Source organism: Coregonus lavaretus (assembly GCF_964263955.1).
Source record: "Coregonus lavaretus genome assembly, contig: SUPER_35_unloc_1, whole genome shotgun sequence".
Lineage (NCBI taxonomy): Eukaryota > Metazoa > Chordata > Actinopteri > Salmoniformes > Salmonidae > Coregonus > Coregonus lavaretus.
The window spans coordinates 6,976,009-6,990,490 of NW_028167181.1; the positions used below are offsets into that span (position 1 = coordinate 6,976,009).

General features: G+C 40.2%; 1 protein-coding gene across 1 annotated transcript in view; it reads left to right on the forward strand.

Moving 5' to 3' along the window:
* LOC311110032 (hydroperoxide isomerase ALOXE3-like) overlaps positions 1–13,908 on the forward strand; it is a 40,412-nt gene extending 26,504 nt beyond the window's left edge. The window contains exons 14-17 of the mRNA XM_084188562.1: positions 5,511–5,611; positions 5,710–5,805; positions 13,293–13,367; positions 13,543–13,908. Coding sequence (XP_084044688.1) covers positions 5,511–5,611; positions 5,710–5,805; positions 13,293–13,367; positions 13,543–13,722 — 452 coding nt within the window. The 3' untranslated portion in view covers positions 13,723–13,908. The remainder of the gene's footprint in view (positions 1–5,510; positions 5,612–5,709; positions 5,806–13,292; positions 13,368–13,542) is intronic.
* The last annotated feature ends 574 nt before the right edge of the window (positions 13,909–14,482 follow it).

A 14,482-nucleotide genomic window follows, 5' to 3' on the forward strand; every position in this document is an offset into this window, starting at 1 on the left:
GCTCAGAGGAACTTTGCTCCAGTACTGCTGGTTGGGGTGTAGACATCTGGTCTACTGAGGGGTCAGGTCGGTCAATGTCTAATGGCCTGGGCCGGACAGAGGGGTCCTGACAAGGGGCCTGATGAGGGGCCTGGTGGGGCACAGAGGGATCCAGGGACAGCTCAGGTAAGTAGCGCTCCCATGTCTCACAGGGTCTTGAGGACCTGAAGGGTAAGGCACCTGGGCTGTCAGGGTCAGAGGTCAAGGAGGTGCAGGTAAGTGTTCCACAGGCTCATTCGTTCCATGTCGGGGTACAGTTGAGGTGTACGGTCTTAAACGGTTTTAGTGGATCACTTGGGTCTTGTTAGATTGGTCCAGCAGGTACCTGATCCTGTAGGTTACACCAGGGTCCTCTTCTGTAGATCCAAGGCACTCCATTACCTCAAAGGGTCCTTTCCAGTGTTGTGAAAGCTTCTGATGTGATGTTGTAGGGTCTTTAAGGCACACAATGTCTCCTGGGTTGTAGGGAATGTGCATGACATTCTTGTCGTAGTTGCGTTTTTGTTGAAAGTGAGCATGTTCTTTGTTCTGTGTGGCAGATCCAAGGGCAGACTGGACCTTGTCGGTGAGTTGAGCTGCATAATCTGCTGGCGATCCCGCTGTAGAGACGGACCGCTGCGGTCCAGCGGGGAACAGTAGTTTGGATGGCATCTTCGCTTCTTAACCATGTGTCAGACAGAAGACGCTGAAACCCATTGTAGAGTGAGTGCTGGTGTTGTAGGCCAGGGCAAGTTGGTTTAAGCACTTGTCACCAGGCTGTTGAGGCAGTGTCTTGGCCAGCTGATCGATGAGTGTCTGATTTGAAATTGTTCCACCATCCCATCACATTGTGGATGATAGGGGCTGGTTCTGGTCTTCTTAACTCCCAGCAACTGGCAAAGGTCTCGGACGATGTCGGACTCAAACTGATGTCCTTGGTCAGTGTTCAAGGTCTCTGGTATGCCATGTTTGCTGACAAAGTTCTTGAAGAGACACTTGTCCACAATTGTAGAGTGCTGGTCTTTCATGGCGTAGAGGTTGATGTACTTTGAAAAGTAATCCTGCACCACAAGCACATAAAGTGCCTTCAGAAAGAAAGTATTCGTACCCCTTGGCTTATTCCACGTTGTTGTGTTACAGCTGTAATTCAAAATGGATTAAATATAATTATTTTCTCACCCATCTACACACAATACCAATAATGACAAAGTGAAAACATGTTTTCAATTTTTTTTGCAATTTTATTGAAAATGAAATACAGAATACATTAAAGTCAAAACTGTAACTCAGCCACTTAGGAACATTCAGAGACTGTATATTCTTCAAACAACTTATTTTATTATAAGAATTGCAATTCTGGAGCGGTCAACAATCACACAACAGGTGCATAGTTAAGAGCCCAATGAAAAAGAGTTGGGTCTCAGCTTTTATTAGAAGAGTACAACCTCCCTTTGGGTTGTGACAACCAGACAGAACTATAGCCATGAGGAAGCACTGGTTGGTGACCCTAATGTACAGTCAAAGGACTATGGAACTGAGAAACTGTGGTTGGCCTGTGGTGAGGTCTTGTCTCGACACTGTTTCTAAAAAGGAACCGAAACCATTTGTCTTGCTCGTCTCTCACAGCTTAGTTCAGTCTACTGCTGAATAACAGGATATGGAATAACAGCATTTGGCTGTAAGTCTAGAACCATGAGTCCGTCACGTAGACAAATGGGAAGTGTTCTAGCAGAGGGAACAAGTCTCATTAGTACATTGTGACTTTAAGTTAAATGAATAGATACACTAGATAAACATTATAAAAGCAATTTCTGCCACCATATTGCTTAATGGGGAGAACCGGTTTAAAGTTTCTGTCGGCTGAATGAGCGACACCGGTTGAGCATGCCGACAGCATTTCTTTCCAGAAGCCTTGAGAAGATAGTCTGGCTGCGTGATATGATGTTTTGATGGTGTAATGATGTCATGTCATAGTATCGTGGGGAACAGGTTAGAGTTACTAGATAAGTGGTTAGGAGACAGAAAGTCTACATACCATTATGTCAAAGGAGATTACTGATGTTTAGGGTAATAACAACAGAGAAAGGGAGTGCTATGATGGTTGCCAGATGTATGTGAAAGGGAGTATAACCAAGAGTATAAAGGAGGTTAGATTTGTATGTGTGGGCAGTTCAACTGACGAAGGACAAAGTCCGTTTGTTAGATGAACCCACGAGCTCGTGATCCAATAAATACTTGGTATAAAATCTCCACAGAATGTCTATGTAAATTCTTGCATCTTGAACTTCTCAATACCAGAAACTCATCATAACACTGCGGGTACTGTGCGGGGGGATTTATATTAATATCTGTACTTACTGGTGGCACAGACGCTATTTCATCCTTTCCTACACTTAAATTGCCCTTGCCTAACGATTGCATCTGAAGCTGCGCTTGCAACAGGACTATCCTCACCATAAGGCGATAGTTCTCCTGTATATTATGAGTACAGCGACTGCTTTTAGATGGCTTAGTGTTAATGTTACTACTTACCTTTTTCGGCTGGTGGAGGTCCTGTAGAACCATGTGCAGATAAAGCGTCCAGGGTGAAAAGGTTGAGCGAGGGGGGGTGCGGGGGGGGGGGGGGAACTAAGACGTTGGTAAAATGTGTTAAATGCAGATTGATTGATTAAACGGTTATTAAAAGTAAAAACAGAAACATTTTTGGCAGGTAGCCAAGTAGCACAAAGAAAATTCATCTATATTCACAGGGAGTGCAGCGATATCCAGTAGGTGTTGCTGCAGGAAATCCCAGCCCAGTATCACTGGATGGTGGGCCCCTCTGACAACTTGAAACTCATGCTTGAGACATTCTTTCCCTAGGGGAAATGCCTACTGACAAAGTCCAGGGAACGTCCAAACATTGTCCATTGACAGAGCGAGCGAACGCAAAGGATGTCTTCTTGGGGCGCTTTTTCAGCGCTGGATGTGAAGTTCTGAAATCCTCAGATGGCAAGAATGTTAGCTGAAACGCGCTCTGCGGAAGCCATCTTGTCACTTTCGATTTTGAATTGTGGGGTGTCAACAGGGAGCTCTAGTGCATTGGCTGAAGTTTGCTCCTAGTGATCGTTTCCCTGCTGTGTGGAACCAGACACGTTAGGCTGCCTATGTCTGTCAGGGGACTGGAAGTATACACTGCGCCTGTAGTGAGGGCTTACCTATCCTTCTCTCCTTGGAGGTGGACTCGGGCTGTTGTGTCATCTGTCCCTTGCATCAGACTGGTGCCTGTAGTCTGGGTAGTGAACTCTTGGTGGGTAGTCTAGAGAGTAGTAGCGACAGCTTCCACCATCAGAGTCCCAATCACGCTGGCCTTGGCAGTACTCTGGAGAGGCAGGAAGTTACTGACGGTGACACTCTGGGCCACGGCCACGTCGTAGGCTCATGATGGATGTTGAGTTTGATGGTCTGGTGAGAAGCCAAGTGCTCTACTGGCAGCATCATTGGATGGGGTGCAGGTCCTGTCGGCCCAGAAGGCTAAACGCTGTGTGAGGTTCTGGTTTTCCTCCTGTAGCTGGCGTACCTCATTCTTCAGGCCATCCACAGTGAGAGTCAGCTGTTTCACAGCATGAATGAGCTTCTCATCCCTGTCATTAGAAGGAACCATTGCAACCTAGTCTGGGGTCTGTGCCACTGGCGGGTATGTAGCATGTAGTTGGAGAGCTGCACATGCTCTTTCAAAGCAACTTGCGACTAGCAGTGCATCACCGATGTCCTCCGCTCCATTTTCATGAATCTTCGCCTGCAAGGCAGGGTCCAATCCAGCCGCGAATTGGTGAAACTTCTCCCCCTCCTGTGCCTTATGGTCATAGTCTGGGAAGGCCTCTAGAACCAACGAGTGATGTCATCACTGTACACATTCAAGCTCTCACCAGGCTTCCTAGGGCGAGCATTCGCATTTGTCTGAAAGAATGGAAGACAGTGCTTGGGGCCAAAGACTTCCTTGAGTTTGGTCTTGACAACTGAGTAGGTCTTCTGAACCATTGGCGAAAGGCTATCCCAGTAGAAGAATGCTGAATCAGCTAGGTGTGTGGGCAATACTGAGGCTAGCACATGTCCAACTCCATATCTGGCAGATTGTACATAGCCTGCACAGCCACTTCAAAGCGACGAGACCAGCAAGCAAACGACATTACATTTTGAATGCTTAGCAGGACAGGAAAATTGTGAAATTCACGCACGTATCAAGAGAACATGTGGTCATCCCTACTGCCTATGGTCTGGCGGACCAACTAAACACAAATGTATATTTTGTAAATAATGTCTGAGTGTTGGAGTGTGCCCCTGGCCATCTGTACATTTTTAAAAACAAGAAAATGGTGCCATCTGCTTTACTTAATATAAGGAATTTGAAATTATTTATACTTTTGATACTTAAGTATATTTTAGCAATTCCATTTACTTTTGATACTTAAGTATATTTAAAACCAAATACTTTTAGACTTTTTTACTGGGTGACTTTCACTTTTACTTGAGTAACTTTCTATTAAGGCATCTATACTTTTACTTAAGTATGACAATTGGGTACTTTTTCCACCACTGATTGTCCAAATGTCCAGCTTGATTAGAATTGTCCAAAAGTCCAGCTTGTTTAGCATTAGCCAGAGGTTCAGGGCCATTGTTGTTCAGAGATTCTGTTTCAGACACGTTGTTCCAAGAAAGTAGCAACAGGTTGGCAAAAAGGCTTAAACATTTTTGCAAAAGTGACAAAAACTGCAGTAATCCTCTAAATATCTCAGAAAAAGATAGTAACTAGCTCTTACCAGCTGTCCAGATTAGTCCTTTATCCTAGTGCTAGCTGGTGACGGTATCCACAATGTCCATGGAAAAATAACCAGCAAAAACACAAAACTGCCAAGACAATAGCACCGCTGCTGACACTAATGTAGTTTCAGGGTTCTTCCAATGGTGGATGGATGAGTCTGTGGATACAAACTGGATGGAGACGATTACTCTTTTGTAGATTTAATCATCAACTGAACATGGTTACAACCACACATCAACTGCTGCACTTCCTGTTTACTTCCAACAATTAACAAACATCTGACCAATCAGAATAGAGCAAAGTAGTTGCTAGGTAGATAATCAATTAACATTCCACAAAAAATTGCTTATTCGGCCGTACGCTTTCAATAAAACAAAGCATTTGTCCACAATTCACAGATTTCTGATTGACTCATTCACTGACAACGAAGCAAAGTGAGCAGTGTACAATGATACATAATGCATCATGTGACCTGTTTTTGCAGCTGTCTGTGTTCGGCACTACAGGGAGAGAGAGGGGGAGATTGCAAACTCCTACAAACTAGTTTCAATGTATCGAATCACTTGGGAATTTCTGGATTTTAGGTCAACTTCCCTTTCATGGTTAACATTCCCAAACTATATCCCGGATAATTTGCAAAATGTCAATACAGTGTCTGAATGAAATGGTTTATTGTACATTCTCCATGCAGGAATCCCTCAGTCTTTCAGTTCAGTGACAGAGCTGGTCAAGTTTAACACCATGGTGATCTTCACAGTGTCTGTCCAACATGCTGCAGTCAACAATGGGCAGGTAATGAAACCTATTGTGTGATTTTAGTTTGATGTGTTTCTGATCTATTATATTGGAAAAGCAAAGTGGTTTGATCTATTTTGCCATTGTCATTCCAGTTTGATTTTGGCGGCTGGATGCCCAACTTCCCCATCTCCCTGCAACAGCCTCCTCCCACCACTAAGGGGCAGTGTACTGAGAGCACCATGCTGAAGACCTTTATCGTATCTGAAGATTATGCCTTTGTTAAATGTTTTTCATGACGAAATGGAATGTTGGTTGTTAGTATAATGTAACATATAATAGACAGGAAGTGTATTGTAAACTGGCCAGCAGAGGGAGCCATCTTGTTGCATTGGTTATAAATAGGGGTACACGAAGAAGATAGGTCAGAGCAGACATGAAAATTGGACGACACTGCTCTCCGGACAAACGCGTGTCTGTAAACTCATGCTGAAGCTTGTGATCTGAATAAACCTTATGATCAATGTTCAGTATGAGCAGACTTCTTTTGTTGACAGCGATAATGGCCACCATTCATCATATACGACATAATGGCGCCCAACGTGGGGCATGGGTTTGCGTCTCCTCTTTGTTTCAGTCAACCGCCGGCCTAACTCTCTCTGAAGCATGGCCGAAAAAGGGTGAGTGTGTTCTTACCGCTTCGGAGTTTGTTGGATTGGATATGACTTGGGTACATTGAAGGGATGTTCCATTATGACCCGGCCTCAGGTGGCGTTATGGCTGTTAACTGGGAGTCTGAACGAAAATATTTTAAATTTGGTTGATGTGTAAACGCTGTTTACAACAATGGATTGTACAAATGGATTGGTAGAGAATATATGTTGGGAGATATCTGCATAATTAGGGCACCGGGAATACGGAAAAGACCTCGAAACGAGGCGACTTGTAATAATAATTATTATTATTATTAAGTGGGCTACAAATCCTGTGTGAAGTGTTAGGCTTTGGCAGGTTGATTTCTTAAGCGGGAATTATGAAGTGAATGGTTGTAGCTATGTTATACTCCTCCTCTGGTCGACGGGAAATTGGTTTGGGGATAACCGCTTGATATGAGATTCATCTTTCAAGGCAGCATAAAGTTAGACGGGGAGAATTGGACGATTATTTATTTGGCCACGGTGCAGGATATTGATTTGTGTAGTAGGCCGCTGTTGGCTAGAGGCTGAAGCTAAGGCTGGATTGTTTCAGGCCACGTGGTACATCGTTGCTTTGTAAGGCTAAAGTGTGAATCATGCTATGGTGTACCTTAGGCTAAGCTAAAGGCTAATTGTGTTGCGTGCTACATGCTAACGTATCCTTAGAGATTCCGTTGCGACGGGTGAAAGTCTCTTAAACTTGTTTATGTGTTTGTAAGTCAGGTTATATGTTTTGTGAGCGCTGGTAAATGTTGTTTGACTATAAGGGGGAAATGGGAATTACAGCTGGACTGGTATTATTCTGTTTGGGGAGAGAGAAGAGAGAATCTTTCTTCCACGGTGAAAAGGGGTTTTTGAATGGTTGTGCGCATGCGTTTAATGTTGCGACACTACAGAAAGGGGAGTTTATGGCATGAGATTAGGGAACGTTTTGTTTTACGGCACCATGAGGGGATGCTGAAGTATGAGGTTAAAATGATATTTGCGCATGCGTGATTTTACGGGGCTAAAAACTACAACATGTGGTTATGTGCTAAGTCTACAAAGCACGGCATTATGGGTAAGGGTCATAGGTCCCATGTGACGCGGCAAGGGATAATAGTCACAGAATAAGAGAGATTTTGGGAAAAAATCTCTTAGGTGTTAAACGGCTGTTGGTCGGACGGGAAACTATTTGGCAAGATGGGGTAAAGTTATAAATCAAATATATGTTGACGGAGTATAATTAATTAAATTAAAAGACGATTAAAATTAAATGAAATGTTTTGGAGCGATCTATGTAATAAATGATATTTGCGCATGCGTGGGATTCTGCAAAACAACACATGGGGGCTGTAGGGAGACGGAGAAACACACAGACAGAGAGATTTTAGCACGAGTATTCTAGTTTAAAGATTGGTTAAAGATGAAACTTGTTTTGTAGCCTATTGAATTTATAAATTAGATATATGGTAGCGGATTATAATACATTTAATTAAATAATTAAATAACGGATTAACATAATGTTTTTGAGCGATCTATTTAGTTCTGAGTTTAGTCTTAGAGTGAATAACGTAGAACGAATGAATATTGAATGGTTGGAAATACTCGGTGATGGCATGAACTACTAAAAGCTGTTCTTGTGTCTTTGTCCCTTGTCATGAGAGACAGGAGAGAGGGGGAGTGAGGAGATACAGGAAGTGATCACGTCACGTGGCAGAGGATCAAGTCAAAAAAAGGTTTTGGTACTGATTATGGTTACAAAATCTTTCCCTAACAGGATATGTGATGTTATGACGATTTTACAAGGGGCTTGGCAAATTCTATTTCAATAAAAGTTACATTTTGGAGGCTATGTGCATCACTGGGGTTTAATTACAGATGTGTTGGGAATCCAGGATGGATTGAGGATTATTCTGTAAATTTATGATAATTAGAGCTAATGGAGCAAGGGGTTATGGGAATTGGAGTATTGTAGTATTGAAGGTTAGGCTTTGTTTATGGGTATTTTAGTCTGAAGATTACTAACTTGCATTTACTTGCATTTGATGGGTTGTGGTAATATACTCAACACTAATTGATAAATTGGTGATATAGGAATAAAAAAAATTGGTTTTAAATTATTCATAATTTTTAATTGAGTTTTTAATGGGTTTTTATTTTTAATTAAAGGGTTTTTGAATAAGGCATTTAATTGAATGTTTTTAATATTCATATTTTATTTTATTTAATTTTTTTGGGAGGAGGAAAAAAAATTTTTATTTATTTTTTTTGAAGGTTGTTAGGGTTATATTAATAATTTAAGGGGGGAAGCCTATATAACTTATACAGTCTAAAATAGGATAGTTCACAATAAAGGAATATAAAGGGCTTGGTATAGGGGAAAATTGATTAAAATAGTCATTTTTTAATCAAAGTAATCAAAGTCAGAAACAACGATGAAGATGAATTCAGAAGACGGAAGAAAACCGAGATGTTTGGGAACTTAAGGAGAAGAGGATGATGATGATGAGAGGTCATGCATGGGAGATGACTCTGTGATCAGAAGGAAGTGGCAAGAGAGGAAAGAAGGATACTGGAGACTTGATCTCTGATGAAAGTTGAACGCAGAAGGAGACAAGATATTCGAGTTCTGATGAAGAAAAGTAAGAAGATGATGGAAGATGATATTTCAAGAACAGAACTTAGAAGATAACCTTTGGAAGAATACTGATAGGTTCACAACGAGAAGAAACGGACGAAGAAAACTCTATCAAATACAACTTATAACTGGTGGTGGAGAAGAAGAAAATAAGTGTTGGTTATGAAGAATCAGAGTGAATCAAATCAACAATCACTGTTACAGCTTCTACTGAACAATATCAAAGGCAATTGTACCAATCAAGGGGGGACCAGATGTTCCATATCGATCGCCAGTTTCTGGACAGACACAGAATTGGAGAGGGAGAAGAACAAAGAAGGAGGAATATTTCAGCTACACTTTCAGCAACTTTCAGAAGATTAGTATAATTATGGACAGATTGGGTACTTTACCTGTTCATCCAACAAGTTAGGAGGAAGAACGGAGAACATTTTTAAGGAAGATGAAGGAGAAAGTGAAGATCACCTGTTCTAGAAGAGATGAAGGGGGGTGCATTGCTGAGAGCATCGATTAGAGAAGAAGAGGAAATAGCTAACAGTTGAAACAACTGACCATTAGAAGTGATAGTGAATAGGGGAAAACTTATCTGGGTTCAGTCTAAAGAGGTTAAACATATCACTCTGTAAAATAAACTAATTAGGTTAGGATAGGGATTGGAAGTAGTAAAATAGTTTAATTACTCTTAGGGAATCAATTGAGCTCTGCTATAAAAGTCAAAGAGGAAGTAAAAGAGACATACTAATATTAGAAGATGCTGTTATGGCAGTGTTGGGAAGAGATGCATGGTGTAAATTTAAGTGTTCAATCAGAGGCATACTGACTGTCTGGTAGAATATTTTAAGAAGTAGGGTTTTTTGGGAATCATTTGCTTAAAAGATAATATCATAGGAAGGATGATAATGTATTAGATTACATGTTAGACAATCTGTCTGGGAAAATAAACTTAATAGGGGTGACTGATATTTTGGGTTACATTCTTACACTAAGAGATTTGAGGTTAGGCTAAAAGGTGTTTAGTCGGTTTTGCCAAGTCTGTGTGTAATGAGTCAGAAGCAGGTGGGGAACTTTCCCAATCACATATTCTAAAAATTTGGTGGTAAGAGATTTTGTCAATAGATCAGGGGAAAAGGTTTTAAATGTTATGAGAGAAAAGATTAGATTAAAATAAGTTAGGGGTAGGCTAGGTTGAAGGGACTCTGAGACAGTAAGCTAAGTTTCAAAGTTAGTAGTAAGACAGAGAGAGAACAGTAATGAATGACACTGTCCAGTAGGGAGATCAAGGTCATTATAGGTGTATTTTGTTATAATCAGGAGGTATAGTTTGGAAGAGGGTTAGGAGTGACTGTTCACTGATGTTGCGTAATGTTACAGAGAAAGGTCAGGGAGAATATATGTGTACTTATTTAGGGCAAGCATTAGAATTTGTTTCAGTTAGGAATTATTGGTTAAAGGGCAATGTAATTCATAAAGTAACGCTTATAATGGAAGATTTGAAGTCTGTGGAAGTTTTCACAGTCATTGAGGGAGTTCAGGAGGAGTAGAACTGAATGGACAGTAGTCACTCCAACAGTAGATAATACACAGAGGATAATGGGAAATTTTGCACTAGAAGTAATTAGGGTTGATACAGCAGCTAAATCAACTACTTTAAGGGTAACTTTGGAAGGGATTAATGATACTATGGCAATAGCAAATATAGGAGTAGGATACTGACAACAATTGTTCTGAAATTAAAGAGGTAGCAAGAGGGACTCAGGAGGTTATGGTACGAATGGGGTTAAAATAGAGCAGATAGAAACAATATAGATTAATCTGAAATGGAGAATAGAGATTCATCATGGAAGCTGCAGTATGGGGTCTTTTGATTTTGATGACAGAGGGGGGGGGCATCTGATCAGTGCTGCTCGTTCCTCTGTTGTGAAAATTAGAGATAGATTAACTCATTCTGTAAGAATCAGTGAGGAATCTTGAGGGTCCATGTCTGTTGAGAATTCCATCCAGGACCTGTTAGACGGTTGCGCAGCCTCTGTCAGGTGTGGATCAGTTTTGAGCTTTGTCATAACTGTGGAATTGGCAACAGTCATTGACAGATAAAATAATGTTGTTGTCAAAACAGTAGGGTTTAAGTGTTCTTGGGTAAATGAATTATCCTATTGGGAATTGTTAGATGTAAAGTCAGGTAACAGTGGAAACCTGAAGTGTTCAGGTGAAATATTGAGGGCTAAAAGTTGTGTTTATTCTAATAAAACATATGAGGAAAGGGGTATGTTTATGGAAAGATCAGATTGGGATGTTAGATGATAACTTTGGATAAGCATGACCTTAAGGGTAGTAATGACAAATAATAGGTTACTTTTTATATATCAGGTAGTAAGAAGAGCAGGACTTTGATGGTTAAAAGATTAGCTTTTGACTGACAATGTGACTATGGGAATTTTAGAGGATAAGGGGAAATTATGATAGAGTATATTCTTACCCTATGGGGATAGGATGTTGTTACAGGTCAACGTTGAAGCTTCCATATGAGGTTTTACCATTATAAGAGGGATAGCATTGGACACAGCTAAATCTAGGGTTAAAAGGGTGACATTACATTTACATTTCAGTCATTTAGCAGACACATGGCGACATGTCATAGTCTTCAAGCCTATCATTGAAGAATAAGTTTAAGGGAGAAGGGGGGACTTCATTCATGGTATGGTGTAACATTTGGGAAGATAATATTGATAAATATTAGTGTATTACTGTGAGTCCAGATAGTTCAGATAATATCACTGGGGTTATGGATGCATTGTAAGGGATGCATTTGAAAGGATTTGGTTGCAATATCAATTAGGCCAGTAGGGGCAGTGATGGGTCAGATTATAGTTTAAGCTTTGATAACACTGTGTGATGTTTGTACTGACTTTTGAGAAAGTTATGAGATTGAGATAGGTTGGAGAAGTGGTGCCTGGAGACAACACTCAGATGCCGGTGTGGACTGTTCCTGATCTGGATAAAGATGGACAAGTGGAACTGAGGGATAAATATCATTTTGGATTATTTGATGATTTTTCAAATTGTTTTTTCAATATTAGTATAATTTTTAGTATGATTTATGAATCAAAGGGGGGAATGGATAATGTGATTCATGCATCATTTATGTATCATTTTTTAAATTCTTAGGTGAAATGGAGGTTTAATTTGAAAGTGGTTGTTTTGCAAAGGATACTGTTTGGTCGGTTATTTTCTTGTCATTCCAGAAGCATGTGGGAGAACATGTGGGAGAACATGTGGAGATTGGAATACTCAAACAAAGACAATATGAAGGGACAATATGACTGGAGGAGAGGAAACAAGGATGGTGTGGCTGATTCCATCATCAACAAGTCCATTGGAAGAGGACACTACAGGAAGAGGAAGTGTAGTGGACTACATTCCAGTGTCTGCAATGAAATATAGACATGTGTAATACATAATTGTGTCATATTCTTAGGTATTGATTTTAGTATAATTATGTTTGAGGTTATTGAATGCAGATGAGGATCGTAGATGCTTTTGTTTGTTTCGATGGGGTTAGGGACAGAATGTTTAAGCAGGGAGAGATTCCCTTTCAGGTCCTATGGGTTGACCAGCCTGAGAGTGGATATTTATGGATAGGATTTTGTTTACATGGGTATGTAATTACATCATAGTTTCAAATGCATTTACATGAGTTATGAGGTTATCTGGAGTACCGACGGTGGTTGCCTGGGGCAGAGGGACGGTGAGAGAATTTTACTGTCTTGATTGATATGGATGGATGGCTGCTGGACAGTTTTTCGCTCTCACACTCCATAGATATTTATTCATAATTCATAGTAATGTGTTCATACTTCATAAACAGTTGTTCATATGTCATAGTAATGTATTTACACTCCATAGAGATTTCTTCATGGGTCATAGTAATGTATTTACACTTCATAAACAGGTATTTCATAGAAAGGTATTTACACTCTAGAGGAGAATGTTTTTGGGTTTAAGGTTAAGAATATTCAATGAGATAAATGGTTAATAGTCATAATCTTATTCTGTTTGTTTTCGAGACGTTTATTTCGTCTCGAAAGGGGGGAATATCGTATCTGAAGATTATGCCTTTGTTAAATGTTTTTCATGACGAAATGGAATGTTGGTTGTTAGTATAATGTAACATATAATAGACAGGAAGTGTATTGTAAACTGGCCAGCAGAGGGAGCCATCTTGTTGCATTGGTTATAAATAGGGGTACACGAAGAAGATAGGTCAGAGCAGACATGAAAATTGGACGACACTGCTCTCCGGACAAACGCGTGTCTGTAAACTCATGCTGAAGCTTGTGATCTGAATAAACCTTATGATCAATGTTCAGTATGAGCAGACTTCTTTTGTTGACAGCGATAATGGCCACCATTCATCATATACGACACCTTCCCTGACATCAACACCACCGTCAATGGCATGGCAGTGGTGTACCTTCTGAGCAAGCAGTCCACTGACTATGTGAGTATATGAGAGAAACTGTATTAAAAACAGTATATTCTATGATGTTAAAACATTTAATGACAATCCCAATCAAATCGTTTCCTTAGTATTCATAATTAAAATTTCATCAGTGGTTCATGAAACAACAGTTTCTATGTTATTTCACATTTCATCAACTCTCTTGCCTCCTTAGGTCGCTCTTGGAAATGGCTATCAGGATCACTTCAGCGAAAAGACTCCTCTGGAACTGATTCATGAAACTCAAGATATGCTGAAGAGATACAACTTTGAAATCCAAGGCAGGAATGTCTCTTTGCCCCTGTCATACACCTACCTGAATCCCAACAATGTGGAGAACAGTGTGGCCCTGTAAATTGAGTCAGGGGTTCATATTTATTAGGCACCAAATGGAAGAAAACACACAGATACAGGGAGAGACTACCTGGACTTGTCCAATAAGAACCACTTGTTTTCATTTTCTGTTGAAGCATGTTTTAAAACCTTTTGCTACGGTGTGCCCTAATAAATGCAACCTAGGTAGTTGACTTTGTGGTTCAATTGTTAGATACATGTTGCACTTGAACTAGAAGTGAAACAGTTTAGAAATAATATTTTACTTAACCCTTCTGTTATGTTAGAAAATACTATATAAGATTGATGTTCTGGGTCATTTTTTCATTGTTGTTATTATTATTATTATTTTATTTTGTACAAATTTTTGTTAACCTTTTTTATTTAGGCTGTGGCTAAGGATCTGACTTTTCCCGGACCATTTCTTCTAAAAACAATGTAGTTCTCCTTCCCTTCACATTTCTCACTGTCAATCGAGAATGATAATTCTTCAAGTTATACCGGTGAAACATCCATGCAGTATCTGCATACCAACCATTTAATCTCAATCAGTTCGATCTTCTTGAGTTATACGGTGTTGTTTCGAACTAGCCTACATTGAGTGAATGTTAGAGCAGATGGTGTTAACAAACTGTAGCATAGCCTACCTGTGTATTTTGCCTAGTGGCCCTGTTAAGTTTTGGCCACATGAGAGAAAAATGCGGTGGTGTTTTTGTCTTACGGTAATGTAATATTATGCTATTATAGTCGGTTCATTATGTGATCTTGCAGACATTGATTCA